Here is a 13,219-nt window from a genome sequence, read left to right as displayed (position 1 = left end):
AGAATGTGATCATCACAATTCATAATTGCATCTCGTGGGAAACTACGTCATGCAGTGTGGCGCCCTCGTGTGGCAGATGAGAATATGGACACTTTCAATATGGCTCCTTAGCAACCTGACAGAGGCCAAACATTACACAACACAGCTGGACGACCAAAGTTTTGCTGGGAGTTAAGGTACTCAAACGTTTTGTACTTTTTCCTGGAAATCAACATTTATATAGTTTTAGATTAATTATTGATACGTATGAGACGGTATTTGATGTGTAACAATACACTAGTAATGGAGTGTTTTGGTATGTTAGCTAATGCTTATGTTCACGTTTATGTACCCCTGTCGAAGGGTGGCGGTTATACAACAGGTAGAAAAACAAAACCGTGACCATTTTCTCCATTAAAGTAAAATATCCTACAATGAAATGTAGCCTTTTTAAAATACAAATAACATTAACATTAAAACCGTTTAAGCATTTTCTAATGGGTAGCATTAGCGGATGATAAGTTAAGTGCTGTGATCTCTATTTACGACATTGTTTTTCCTCCCATTGTGGAAGTAAGCCATGGCAGCATAGGTGTGTGGATGTACTTAGTTAATCACCATCGTCTACAAAAAACCTACTTCCAATTTACTTGCGTTGCAGCACTAAGCATTATGGTAATTGACGAGGAAGATTTTTTTTAATACCCGGAAGTGTGCATTTTTTTGTAGTTATTTAAAAACGCCCCTAAACATGATTTCTTTCAAAAATGACTTTAAATTGTATTTGAAATCTCTTGAAATGATGAAGACCAAAAATGCACAATGTCTATGCTCATTTTGTAACTCTTGTTGTGAAAAAGCTTTGGTGGGGGTGGTGGGCAGAGGACACCCTGGACTGGTCGCTAGCCAATCGCAGGGCAGGCTTAAACAACTTTCTTTTTTATCGTTCCTTTTGTTCTAGTTTTCTGTATGTTTGCGTTTTATTTTTGTAATGGTTGCTCCTATGTTCAATAAATATGCTGTATAAGAACATGGGAGAAACCATATTACATAAATCCAAAGCATACATAACAGAAAAACATCAGAAAAATAATAGGAACAAGAGGCCCTTGTAGTTACCAAGAATTGTTTCACGTCGTGAAGCTAAGATGAAAGCTACGTGACAGCAATTTTTTTTTTACATCTGTCAATCAAACACCCCGCCCACCTATCGGCTACTGGCTAGGCTCTGGACTTGACCATTTCGCCGAATTCTATTTATCCGCTGCTAAACGCTGCATTGTGACGTCACGTTCGGCCGCTCCAGCAATGACGGGTGCCATTTGTTCATTTTGCTGACATTTGAGCACCTTAGAACGTTTTTGTGATGTTTTGTGACCGAAAGCCATCACGTATGAACCATCAAAAGCTTGTGACGCATGCGTGTAAACATCCATTTTACTTCAGCGTAATGAGCCCACGTGAGTGGAATTTATAACAGAAATGATTATAGTTCTTAATAATGTGATGATAAATGTAGACAGCCGGGAGCGGCCATCGTGTTATGATGTTGGACGCCAAACAGTTAAGTAATCTAAAGTAATGCTATTCGCGTTTGTGTTAACATGCTTCATGGCTGCTTACTTGCATAATTGAATTTCAGTACAACTTTGATCAGCTGCAGATAATGTCAGTTTTAGTTGGATGGCCACAGAAATGTATAGTACAAGAATTATTTCAGTTTATATAATTTATGCATTATATACTGTATTTATATGAATTTATACATTGTGTCATAATGGTAATGGTATTGAGCAAACATTTGATTACAGTGTAACTTACCAAGGAACAGTACTATGGAAGTGAAGCATAGATGTACTTTAGAGGTGGCAGTGTACAGCTAGTATACCGATATAGATTTACTATCCACTGAAAATGAGTCAACACTCAGCCATTATTGTCTAAATAGCTGGCAACACAAATGAGCACCAAGATAATTGTGTCTTGCCTATACTGTCAAATAATTGTGGCGGTAGTATCGTCATGCTCTGGAGCTGCATGAGCTAAGGGAAGCATGGAATTGAGTCCCAACATGTACTGTGACATTCTAAAGAAGAGTATGATTGCCCCTATTGGGAAACTGGGCCACATGGCAGTTTTCTGACATGATAACAAGCCCAAACACACTTCCAAAATGACAAATGCCTTGCTGAAGAAGCTGAAGGTGATGGAGTGGCCAACAATGTCTCCACACCTGAACTCAGTTGAGCATCCGTGGGGCATCCTCAAGCAAAAGGTGGAATTGTGGAAGAGGATTCCAGACCATGTCCAAGAGGATTAAGGCAGGGCACGATAACAATAATGCTCACACTATATACTGACACTGTTTGTTCACTGTGAGGTTTACGCATTAGTCTCATCAACTATTCAGACAATAATGGCTGTGTGATGACTTATTTTGAGTGGATACTAAATCTATATTGTTACACAAGCTGTACACTGACTACTCTTAAGTTATATACAAGTTAAATTTTTGTATTGTCCCTTCAGAAGATATATTAAAATGGTTCCTGAAATGTGAGGGGTGGACTTATTTAGTTTTGTGAGATACTGTAACAGCCTTCTATTTAAAAATACTGTCGCATGCAGTGCAGTGCAGAAGTATTGGGAGAGTGAGGTCGATTTATTTATTTTTGCTGCAGACAGAAAACATTTGGGTTTGACAGCAAAAGACAAATATGAGGACTGAGAGCAACATCTCAGCTTTTGTTTCCAGGTATTACGTCTGGATAGGAAGCACAACTTAGAAGATAGCGTCTTTTGTTTGAACCCACCCCATTTTTCATGTGAGTAAAAGTATTAGAAGATGTGACTGACAGGTGTGTTTTGTTGCCCAGGTGTGTCCTATTACATTGCTTATTCAATCAATAAATAGCACTCAACTTCTACGCTCAGTTTCAGATTGGGTAGGATAGGTTTTGTCAGTGTAGACTGAATTTAGAGGCAAAAACATAAAAACCATAGAGAGATCTATTGGTTGTTTTAGGGTCTTTCTTCTGATGTTGAGGGACTGTCTTGACTGACACGTCTCTTCAACATTGCGTGGAAGTCGGGAATAGTACCTCTGGATCGGCAGACCGGGGTGGTGGTCCCCCTTTTTAGAAGGGGCTCAGAGTAGAGCCGCTGCTCCTTCACATCGAGAGGAGCCAGTTGAGGTGGCTCGGGCATCTAGTCCAGATGCTTCCCGGACGCCTCCCTGGTGAGGTGTTCTGGGCATGCCCCACCGGGAGAAGGCCCCGAGGCAGACCAAGGACACGCTGGAGGGATCATGTCTCACAGCTGGCCTGGGAATGCCTTGGTATCCTCCCGGTGGAACTGGAAGAGGTGGCCGGGGACCGGGAAGTCTGGACTTCCCTACTGAGACGGCTGCCCCCGTGACCCGGACCCGGAGAAGCAGAATAAAATGGATGGGTGGATGGTCTTTCTTTACAGCTCTCACAAATGTTTCTGTCAATTAACAGCTATTGTTTTCCTTGGTGTGCCTGTACACCAGTGGTTTATTTCTTCAACATTCCAAATGGTTTTAGTGGCTGTGACCAATGTTTGTGCAATGGTTCTGATTGATTTTCCATCTTCTCTCAGGTTCATAATTGTTTTTTTTTTGCTATACAGTAGACAGCTCTCTGGTTTGCATGTTGTTTTCTCCTCTCAATGCAGTCTACACAAGCATCCTACCCAACCTGAAACCAAGGACATTCATCGCTATTTATTGACTGAATAAGCAATGTAATCGGACACACCATGGAAACAAAACATACCTGTCAGTCACATGTTTCAATACTTTTGGTCACATGAGAAATGGGGTGGGTTGAAACAAAGTGCTATCTTCTAAGTTGTCCATCTGATCCAAATGTACTGCAAATACCTGTACCCATGAGCATTGCACTACATTCTGTTCTGGATGTAACACCGTGAATTTGTAACATTGTAAATAGAGATGTCCCGATCCACATTTTTTGGCTTCTGATCCGTTCCGATTTTTTTTTTTTTATAGTCTTGCCGATCCTATCCGATCCGGTACCGATAGTTTTGTTTGTTTGTTTGTTTTAATAATAATAATAAGCTTTTGTCACAAACATGAATTTGTGGAATTGAATATGGTTATGAACAAAGCATTAAACATAATGCAAACAAAGTATTGCGTAATTTACTTTTTTATTACACAGCATGACCAACAAACAATATTGTTTGGCTTTTGTAACAAACCTTTGAGTCAGGTCCCTAATCCAATGAATGATTCAATAAAAGATAAAATTGGAAAAAAATGGGCATGCAAAATACTTTTAGGGTAGAACTAATCATTTGACATGATTATAGATCAATTTGTGGTGTGATTTGAAATATGATTTTTTTTAACAAACTCTCTTAGGGCGCTATGAAATGCGTTTTATTTTTTCCCAAATTCAGTTTTCTCCTTTTTAATTTTTTAGAATTCAGTTTTTTTACCCTTTACACTTTACCAGCATAGAGTGTGTGCTATTAGGGTTAGTGAATAAAATGCAAAAATCCAGTAATTAAGAAATGGATGTAGGTTAGCTAATTTTTTTGTTGGGAAGTCAGCCTCAGCACATATTGCTACAAAATCTTCGACAAACTGTAATGCCCGTGCTTGTGATTAAGGAAAATGTAGTCACAGATGTAATTCCAACCGTGTTATTAATGTAAGATATTTTAATGACACCCTTATTTTGTTTACACAATGACAAATGTGACAAAGAGCGCTCTATTTTAAAAGCCGGAATGTGTTATGTGTGTTGAAAATAGCAATTGACGGTTGATATGCGCCGGGTGCAAGATAAACGTGCCTCTCGTCTTTTTTCACTCAGAACCTGCACGTCGTCAGTGGGCAATGCAAAATGGTCCTTACATTAAAGTAGTAAAACACAACATAGTGAAAATATACTCACCCAACTCGAGTTGCACACACAGCTGCACTAGCTAAATTAAGCGAACCCCGCTAGCTCCCATTCACACTCCGAAACAGAGGAGTTTCCAAGGGTTTTCGCCGCTGTTTGTACATGTTTAGCAGTGTTTGTAAGGTCACGATTATCAACCAGCGGTTAGAGCGGCACTTCCCGTGCGAGCTCCCTACACCATGATGCAGCAGTACAGGCACAGTGAGAGGGAACTACCGCTGTAGCTACGGAGCCGATTATCCAACGTCCAGCATGAAACTAACTTCGCCACGGTACGCTACAGACATGTCTACATGGTGGTGTTGCGTTTTGTTCTTCTTGCTGGTGGCGCGACAACCAGCTTTGAGGCGCATTACTGCACCTACCATGTTGGAGTTTGGCTCAGTGTTACTTTATACAGCAACTGGATCGGCCCGTTCTCGTAGCGGAAGCCGATATTATCCGATCTTCACAAATACAGCGGATCGGCAGCCAAACTCGATCCTGAAGATCGGATTGGGACATCCTTAATTGTAAATAGCAAATTGTTATTATAATCCTTCTATAACATTCTATGTAAATATTTATAGTAGTATTATCCTTCTCCTTCTATGTAAACTTATTTACTGTTGTTGTACTTCGTAATAGAGAGTGGTGTGGACCAGAGTCATATTCCTTGTGTGGTAACACACATGGCCAATAAAGCTGATTTGGATTCTGAAATAAAAGATGATAATGTTGCTCTCGGGTCTCGTAATATTGTCTCTTGATGTCAAACCCGAATGTTTTCAGTCTACAGCAAAAATAAAGAAGTTGACGTCACAGTTCCAATACTTCTGGAGGGCACTGCGTATTCTACAGTATTTTTAAATAGAAGAGTTATATTGAGCTTTGAATTATTTTGACTACATTAAGGTCTATCACAGAAATAATAGTACACCAGGAAATGTGTTGTATTAACAAATGAATCTGCTTTAATGTCTCAGATGCAGTCTATGTCCAGGCAGAAAAGTGCAGAAAAGAATGAAAAACTTTGTCAAGATGAGGTGGTGGTCAAAGAGATGGTCAGTATTTTAAATTACTAAAATTCCAGTCATGCATCAGCATTAATTGGATCTACACAAAGTAATGTCATCCAATACAAGACTTCAGTTAAAACAATTCTGCCATTTTCTTTGTTAAATCTGAGCCTTATTATCTTTAAACTGGCAGTATATTTGGTCAAATCTCTATTGTGAGTAAGGCAATATGGATACTTTCCAGTGCATGGCCAATGGACTGTCCTATGCTGACCTAGCTGAAGAGGGACCTGGCGTCACTTTCTTGGAGATCATCTTGAGTGGTTTTCCACGGATGGTTGGCCTTTTCTGCTTCCCGAAGCTCCGCCAACTCAATATCGTGGGCCAGGATGTAAAGCGCATTGAGGGTCTTGAAAGCCTCCCTTTACTTGAAGAGCTCTGGGTGGTCCAGTGTAAACTGACTGTGAGTGACTTTCTTGTCTCCAAATATTACATTTTTGTTTTAATAGTACGAATTAGCTCAGATGAGAGACTAAAAAAACCTGAACAGCCTGGTTGCGAGCGATTCAATGCACTGAGAATACAATGACCTGAATGACTGACAATATTCACAGGCAGTACGGATTGGTCGTTGAGCACATGGTGTTCTTTTCATTATCTGTCTTTTACAGAAAATATCTGGACTCCAGCATTGTCTTGAGCTGAAAAAACTCTTCTTGTATGATAATAAAATCAATGAAATAAAGAATTTAAAATTGCTTGTCAACATGGAAGTCTTGTGGCTCAACAATAACTACATATCTCAGATACAGGTTTGTATAAAAATGAATGATTTTACATTTAATCATGATTTTCTATCAACTGTCAACATATGGCATGCTTTCCTTCATCCAAAAAGGGCTTGAAGGATCTTCAGAAGCTCCAAGAACTAAACCTTGCTGACAATTATATTCAAAGGATTGGTATGTTGTTGTTTTTTGTTCTTACAGTGTTTATATGCAAAGTTCATTTCGTGAACATTTTTTCTTTGCCTACTTTTAAGGGGACGGCCTTGACAACAATGTCAACCTTCACAGTCTCAATCTGTCCGGGAACAAGATCAGTTCCTTCAAGGTGAGACTGGAAATAGAAAGGCTCTTTGCTTTTGTAAAAAGTTGATCACTATTTAAAGAAATATTCAAATGAATTGCCTTCCAAAAGGATTTCGTCAAATACTGTTTGTATTTTGGATTATTTCTACCATGGGAGGGGTGCATTTAAAATTTTTTTTTTTTTAAATAATCTCTTAAATGTACAGTATTTCATTTAGACTTGGAAGTTTTACTTCAACCTTAATTGTAATGCAATCTTACACATAACATAAAGCATTCTAATTAACTTTCCAATGAGCGCACTGGATATGCCCATATTGAGAAAGCGTGAGAGTAGTTTCGTGCAAGGAACTTGGGTGAAAAATTCGATCTCACATGACGTCTTACGGCAGTGGTATCCAGAGTGTGATACGGGTGCCATTTTGGTCACACAGCTTGTTATTTATTGTCCTTCAGGAAATTCTGAAAGAATGATTAATTCATAGCTAATTACACATATTATTAGATGTTCTATGCCCAAAGAATGAGCAGAATTTCTAGGCTCAGCCAAGACATCTCTGCTAGTTGCAGATGATTTAGTGCTATCATCAGGTTGTGACGTTACTGGGGTGGTTCGCAGCTGAGTGCGAAGCGTCTGGGATGAGACACCTCCAAATCTGAGGCCATGGTTCTCAGCCGGAAAAGAGTGTACTGCACCCTTCGGGTTGGGAGTGAGGTCTTGCCCCAGATGGAGGAGCTCAACTATCTCGGGATCTTGTTAAAGAGTGAGAGAAGGCTGGAGCATAGGATAAACAGGTGGATTGGTGCAGCATCTGGAATCATGCTGTCGCTGTATCGGACCATCGTGGTAAAGAGACAGCTGAGCCGGAAGGTAAAGCTCTCAATTTACCGGTCTTTCTGTGTTCCTACCCTCACTTATGGTCATGCTATTAGGGTAGTGACTGAAAGAGCAGGATTGCTGATACGAATGAGTTTTCTTCGTAGGGTGGCAGGACTCACCATATGAGATAGGGTGAGGGGCTCTGTCATCCAGGAGGAGCTCAGAGTAGAGCCGCTGCTTCTTTGAGAGGAACCAGTTGAGGTGGTTCAAGCATCCTGGGCAACTGGCCCCTGGGATAGATCTATGACACCAAACTTTATGAGCCCAAAATCCCTGATCCCTGGTCTCGGCTGTGAACCAAGGCAAGAGCTACCCACCCCAATATGTGTGTGTATGTATATATATATATATATATATACATAGTGTATATATACTGTATACTTGTGATCAAAATGTCAAGCATTTTGCACTGTTGGATCTTAAGGAGGTTCTAAGTAGAGCTTCAAACTCAAAAAGAAGAAATGGGAGTGAGACAAAACATTTTCTCAGTTATCAATTTATTGCACACAACCATCCATCCATCTCCTGTGCCGCTTATTCTCACTAGGGTCGTGGGTATGTTGGAGCCTATCCCAGCGGCTCTTGCACACAACCATTAAACTGTATTAGACTTTTCATCAGCTGATCAAAAGTTTCCTTGAGAGTGAGCAAACAAAAGACTTGTTGACTAGCTGTTGAGCTTTGTGTGTAATACTAGTGAGCAACGGCATTGTCATCGGACATATTTACAACTTCCTTTGGTAAGATGCTTCTCAATTTGCGCCATTGTGGATTTAAAAATTATACTTTCTCAGGAGGGGAAAAAAAAAAATTACATACTAAAAAAAAGTCAACCAATCATAGCTCTGCAGTAAGCGTTGCAGGGGTTACGCAAGGGTAGAATATTTTTGGAGGTGCACGTCAGGCACCTGCACGTCAGAACTTGACCACTTTTGTGTATCATTTTCCATTAAATCATACCCATCCATTGTTTGTCTACAGTCATGGAAAAAAAAATAGACCACTTTGTTGCTTCAGTTTTTTGTTGATTTTAATGCCTGGTACAACGAAAGGTACATTTGGTTGTCAACTATAAGGATGTCAGCAAAAGCAGCTCATGAGAGTTTAATTTAAGAGCTGATATCTATCCGCTTCCATAATTTGTCTTGATAATAACCAAAATCACTTAATTTCTTAAATAAATAGCCATGGCATTTACTGTCAAAAGCTTAATATGAGCTATTTTTGTTGTCATCATATTTGTCCAAACAAATGTACGTTTAGTTGTACCAGGCATTAAAATGAACACAAAACTGAAGAAACAAGGGTGGTCTAATAATTTTTTCCATGACTGTATATCTTTGATTGACTGGTGACCAGTCCAGGGTGTACCCCGCTTCTCACCCACAGTCAGGATGGGATGCAGCTCCCCCATAACCATAATGAGGAAAAGTGGTGTCGAAAATGAATTTTGGGTACTACAAACGTGTGTTTTTGTCTCAGGAGCTGACCCAGCTAACCCGCCTGTCCCAACTGAGAGAACTGGCGCTGAGCGACTTCACGTCAACCCCAAACCCAGTGTGTCGGCTGTGTAACTATGCCACACACGTCCTGTACCACCTGCCTTCACTTTTGTTTCTCGATACCTATGATGTCTCAAGTATGCAAGTCAAGGAAGCGGCAGAGGTAAGAGCTAAACATACTTAAAATCCGAATAATTACTTTGAAAATGACTTTGAATATATTTGAGATCTTTTCAAAGCTGTCAACTGTGTGTCATCTGTTTTTTTTTTTTCAATTCTTCACTGGGGTTTATTTACTTTGACACAGATTACGTTTAAGAACTTTTTGGGAAAAACATTACATTTGACATAAGATTCTGTACTACATATTCCCTTCGTTAAAGTCCTCCCTCAGGGTGACGTGCTTTCTTTTTAGTCCACTGTAATGAAGAAGATGATGTTTTACAACATGCGCGTACGCACTGCTCAGAAAAATCTGGCAGAGAGTAGGCTGCAGCTCCTGGAGAAGAAAAATACCTCCTTGGAGTCATCCAGAGAAAGCATCCGGTCACTCAATTACACCTTAAAAAATGTAGGTAGACCTCCACTAACTGTTTCATGAATGGAATATGTTTAGAATATTAATCTTCAATCGTGGTGCATTCCCAGCTTGAACGCGAGCTTTGGAAGAAGTCTTTAGAGGATGGATCGAGTCACACAGAGGATGATTTCAGTGAGGAAATTGACACAACTTTTGACATCAGCTGTGAACCTCCCTTAGAGGAAATAATCCAGAAAAAAATCGAAAAGCTGAAGAAGAGACTTGTTCTTTGGACCAGGAGGCTGCATGAGTTAGTTTGTGTGTTTATACTGTATTGAAAAACGGGCAAAATATAAGCCTTTGTACAGTTCACCCTACGTCATTTTTTTAAAGTACAAGTGGAAAAATTGTAATGCTTTTTCAATATTCAGAACTGAAAGCTGGTATCAACATAATCTGGCCCAAGCAACATGCATGATGGAGGATACTGTGCAGTTTCTGTTGACAGAGCTCCAAAGTGTCGGAAATATTCGTTTGGAGGAAGGCAGTGCCACAGACCCATGGTATTTCATATTGCGTGAAAAAAATCACACATTTGTCCTACTTTTCTGAACGTGTGCATATTGTCTCCAAAAGGTTCAATTCTTGTGGTGACCTGCTGCTCTCTCGCTTCTCTGGCTCGGAGTACATGAGTCTTGGTATCCTCGGCATTAAGATCAACAGAGTTATCCGTATTCACAACAGTGTGCTGAGGCTTCGCTTTAAGGAGAAACTTCATTCCCTGCTGGCCAGGGGGGACTTGGCTGCCTTTACACAGTAAGCCACTATGATAAAAAGCGTTCCTGTTTTGGTTTTTTTTGCACTAACGGAAGCATTTCAACCAGGAATCATAAGCATTTGCTTGAGCACTTGTTCTACATAGCTGACCCAGAACAAAACACAGATGATATTGTGGGCATCCTTGAAGAAGGCTTCAAAACAGCAAAAGAATATAAGGTATTTTTCCTCAAGTCAGATTAATGATACCGTAAATGCTCCAATTAACGCCTTTATATAATTAACCCCCGAGTTTCCTGTAGTTGTTAGGTTCATGGTTTACAAAAGCAAATAACTGCCGGGGTCTAGTTAGCGGAGGAAACATATTACAACAGTAATAACTTTGGCAGTAGCTGCATTTGAAGTATCATGAATGGTCAGCATCCACCAGCTTTATCTACCTCTGCATGAGCTTAAAATGTTGATTGCGCTTCTCAGCTGTTGGTGTGAAACCCGTGCGTGTTACACTTGCTGTTATTTACTATGAACTCATCACCAGTATTAATGCTGACTGAGCAGTTTGCTCCTAGTACAACATTGGTTCTGTTATATTCATTGCTGCTGTGTTGTGCAATGTACTTATTAATAAATGACCACGTGGTCAAAGAGAGCTACGTTTTCCCTTGTACTTTCTGATGCACTCCAAATCTAAGATCTCATTAGAGGTAAAAAATGAAGTTGTTTTTATTTGGATTATTATTGCCCACTTCCATTTCAGTCCTCGTCCTGTTTATTCTTCTGGTAAATAAATGCCCCGGCTGTAATTAGAGCATTTATGGTAAGCCACTGCTTTAAAACAAGCAAAAATGCAACAACTAAAAGTTTCAGTAACGTTTTTTTTCCTCTAAAACCAGTCAGTGGGAAAAGAAGCCGCAGTGCCTTTATCCAACAGCCTGATTGTGAGTGAACAGCCGAGAATTGAATATTTTCTAGCTAAGCAAGGGTGCCCCAAGAGGAGAACGGATAAAATCCCCTTCAGATATGGTGTGTGAATTAAATACGTAAAAAAAATCTCAACATTTTAGCTCCAAGTATGGTGAAATTCTACATGTTCTACATCCTGTAGGTAAGGTTATTGTCTCCAAAGTGTTTCTGGGACACAGCAAGCCCATCAGAGAGGGACAACCTGTGCACAGAAGAACATATCCCAGAGCGTCTTCTGTTTATCGCTATGTAGACACCAAGCATCAAGGTATAGCACAAGTGAGCAAAGGCAAATTGACTTGCACTGTTTACATACCTGTAATACGTGCTTTTTGTCTTCATTTAGGTAGAGCACACTGTGGCTCTCAAAGCATTCCCAGAGCAAAACAGTGGTTTGTCTTTGATCATGACCTTGTCCTGCCTGAGTACATCATTAGTTTTGAATACATCACAGGGGTAAGCAGCTTTAACATATTCCTTTAATTTGATGGTTACCTTTCAACACCATGGACAAAAGTATTGTAATATGCCCTTTGATTAATTTGTTAATTTGTCTAGGCTCTTTAGTTAATTCTGCAGCATACAAAAAGACATTTTGAACAAGTCTATCCTTTCAATTTGTGGGCATAGCTTTAGGGAAAGCCTTTTTCTGTTTCAGCGTGACTGCCCCAGTGCACAGTACCGTCGTCCCTCGCCGCTATGCAGTTGGAATTTCGCAGCTTATTGGCTTATAATGGCTTGTTTACTATTTTCATTTTTACTATATTTGGTAATTCAAGTGTTAAGGTCGCTACAGGGGCGTTATATGGGAATGAGGCGAAAAACATTTTGAGTAAGCAATTTACTGCAAACAACCATTAAACCGAAATAGGCTGTTCATCAACTGATCAAAAGTTTAAGACCATAACCCAAAAAATCCAGAAACTCCCCTAAAATAGAAGGAAGATTTTCAAAAGAGGACTCAGTAATTAGTGGCTGCGCCAATCTTGCTAATCACCTCAAAATTAGTTTTGGCATGCAGTGTTGGACCAGGTGGTTTTAACAGGGTGATTTCAACAGGGGGGCAAGGCTAGATTTGTTACATTATAAGAAAAGTACATTTTTTGTTATACAGGTACATCTCATGGCTGTTGATAATTGTGTGTGCCTTTCAAAAGGGCAATGAACAGCTTCTGTCAATGGGCTGCAGCATATATGGTCAAGACCCTCCCACCTATGACACCTTAATGGACAAACAAGCTCTCGACATGGAGCCTGCACTGGAACCTTGCACCAAGTTGTCCAATTTGGATGAGACAATACTCTTAAATGTGTCCAGAGCCAGTGTCCTCTGTGAGATAACTGTAAGGATTTTATTTGTTCTCATCTTTGGTTTATTATGAATGAGCTGCCATTCATATATTGACTATTTAGGTGCTGAACCTTCACAACAACAGTTTGGGTGACATAAAGGTGATTTCCTCCCTTCACGCTCTACGCCATCTCACCATCAGCTTCAATGAGCTTACCAGCCTCAGTGACATTGCTCACCTGGTATTGATATTTAAGCTCCAA

General features: G+C 40.0%; 1 protein-coding gene across 3 annotated transcripts in view; it reads left to right on the top strand.

The window, feature by feature from the left end:
- The first annotated feature begins 1,270 nt into the window (after positions 1 to 1,270).
- The window catches only part of lrrc9 (leucine rich repeat containing 9), a 30,249-nt gene continuing 18,300 nt past the window's right edge, over positions 1,271 to 13,219 (top strand). For all 3 annotated transcript variants that reach the window (XR_008573530.1, XM_054797567.1, XM_054797568.1), the window contains exons 1-17: positions 1,271 to 1,542; positions 5,900 to 5,977; positions 6,177 to 6,395; positions 6,604 to 6,744; positions 6,831 to 6,894; positions 6,975 to 7,045; positions 9,386 to 9,568; positions 9,821 to 9,976; positions 10,054 to 10,235; positions 10,357 to 10,488; positions 10,562 to 10,741; positions 10,810 to 10,921; positions 11,596 to 11,725; positions 11,808 to 11,933; positions 12,012 to 12,121; positions 12,823 to 13,008; positions 13,079 to 13,198. Coding sequence is in view for 2 of the 3 variants with exons in the window: in XM_054797567.1 (XP_054653542.1) it covers positions 1,462 to 1,542; positions 5,900 to 5,977; positions 6,177 to 6,395; positions 6,604 to 6,744; positions 6,831 to 6,894; positions 6,975 to 7,045; positions 9,386 to 9,568; positions 9,821 to 9,976; positions 10,054 to 10,235; positions 10,357 to 10,488; positions 10,562 to 10,741; positions 10,810 to 10,921; positions 11,596 to 11,725; positions 11,808 to 11,933; positions 12,012 to 12,121; positions 12,823 to 13,008; positions 13,079 to 13,198 (2,271 nt within the window). In the remaining variant the exon portion in view is untranslated. The remainder of the gene's footprint in view (positions 1,543 to 5,899; positions 5,978 to 6,176; positions 6,396 to 6,603; positions 6,745 to 6,830; positions 6,895 to 6,974; positions 7,046 to 9,385; positions 9,569 to 9,820; positions 9,977 to 10,053; positions 10,236 to 10,356; positions 10,489 to 10,561; positions 10,742 to 10,809; positions 10,922 to 11,595; positions 11,726 to 11,807; positions 11,934 to 12,011; positions 12,122 to 12,822; positions 13,009 to 13,078; positions 13,199 to 13,219) is intronic.

The sequence above is a fragment of the Dunckerocampus dactyliophorus genome, chromosome 13 (assembly GCF_027744805.1).
Source record: "Dunckerocampus dactyliophorus isolate RoL2022-P2 chromosome 13, RoL_Ddac_1.1, whole genome shotgun sequence".
In the NCBI taxonomy this organism is placed as follows: domain Eukaryota; kingdom Metazoa; phylum Chordata; class Actinopteri; order Syngnathiformes; family Syngnathidae; genus Dunckerocampus; species Dunckerocampus dactyliophorus.
This window is presented reverse-complemented; position numbering and strand designations above follow the sequence as displayed.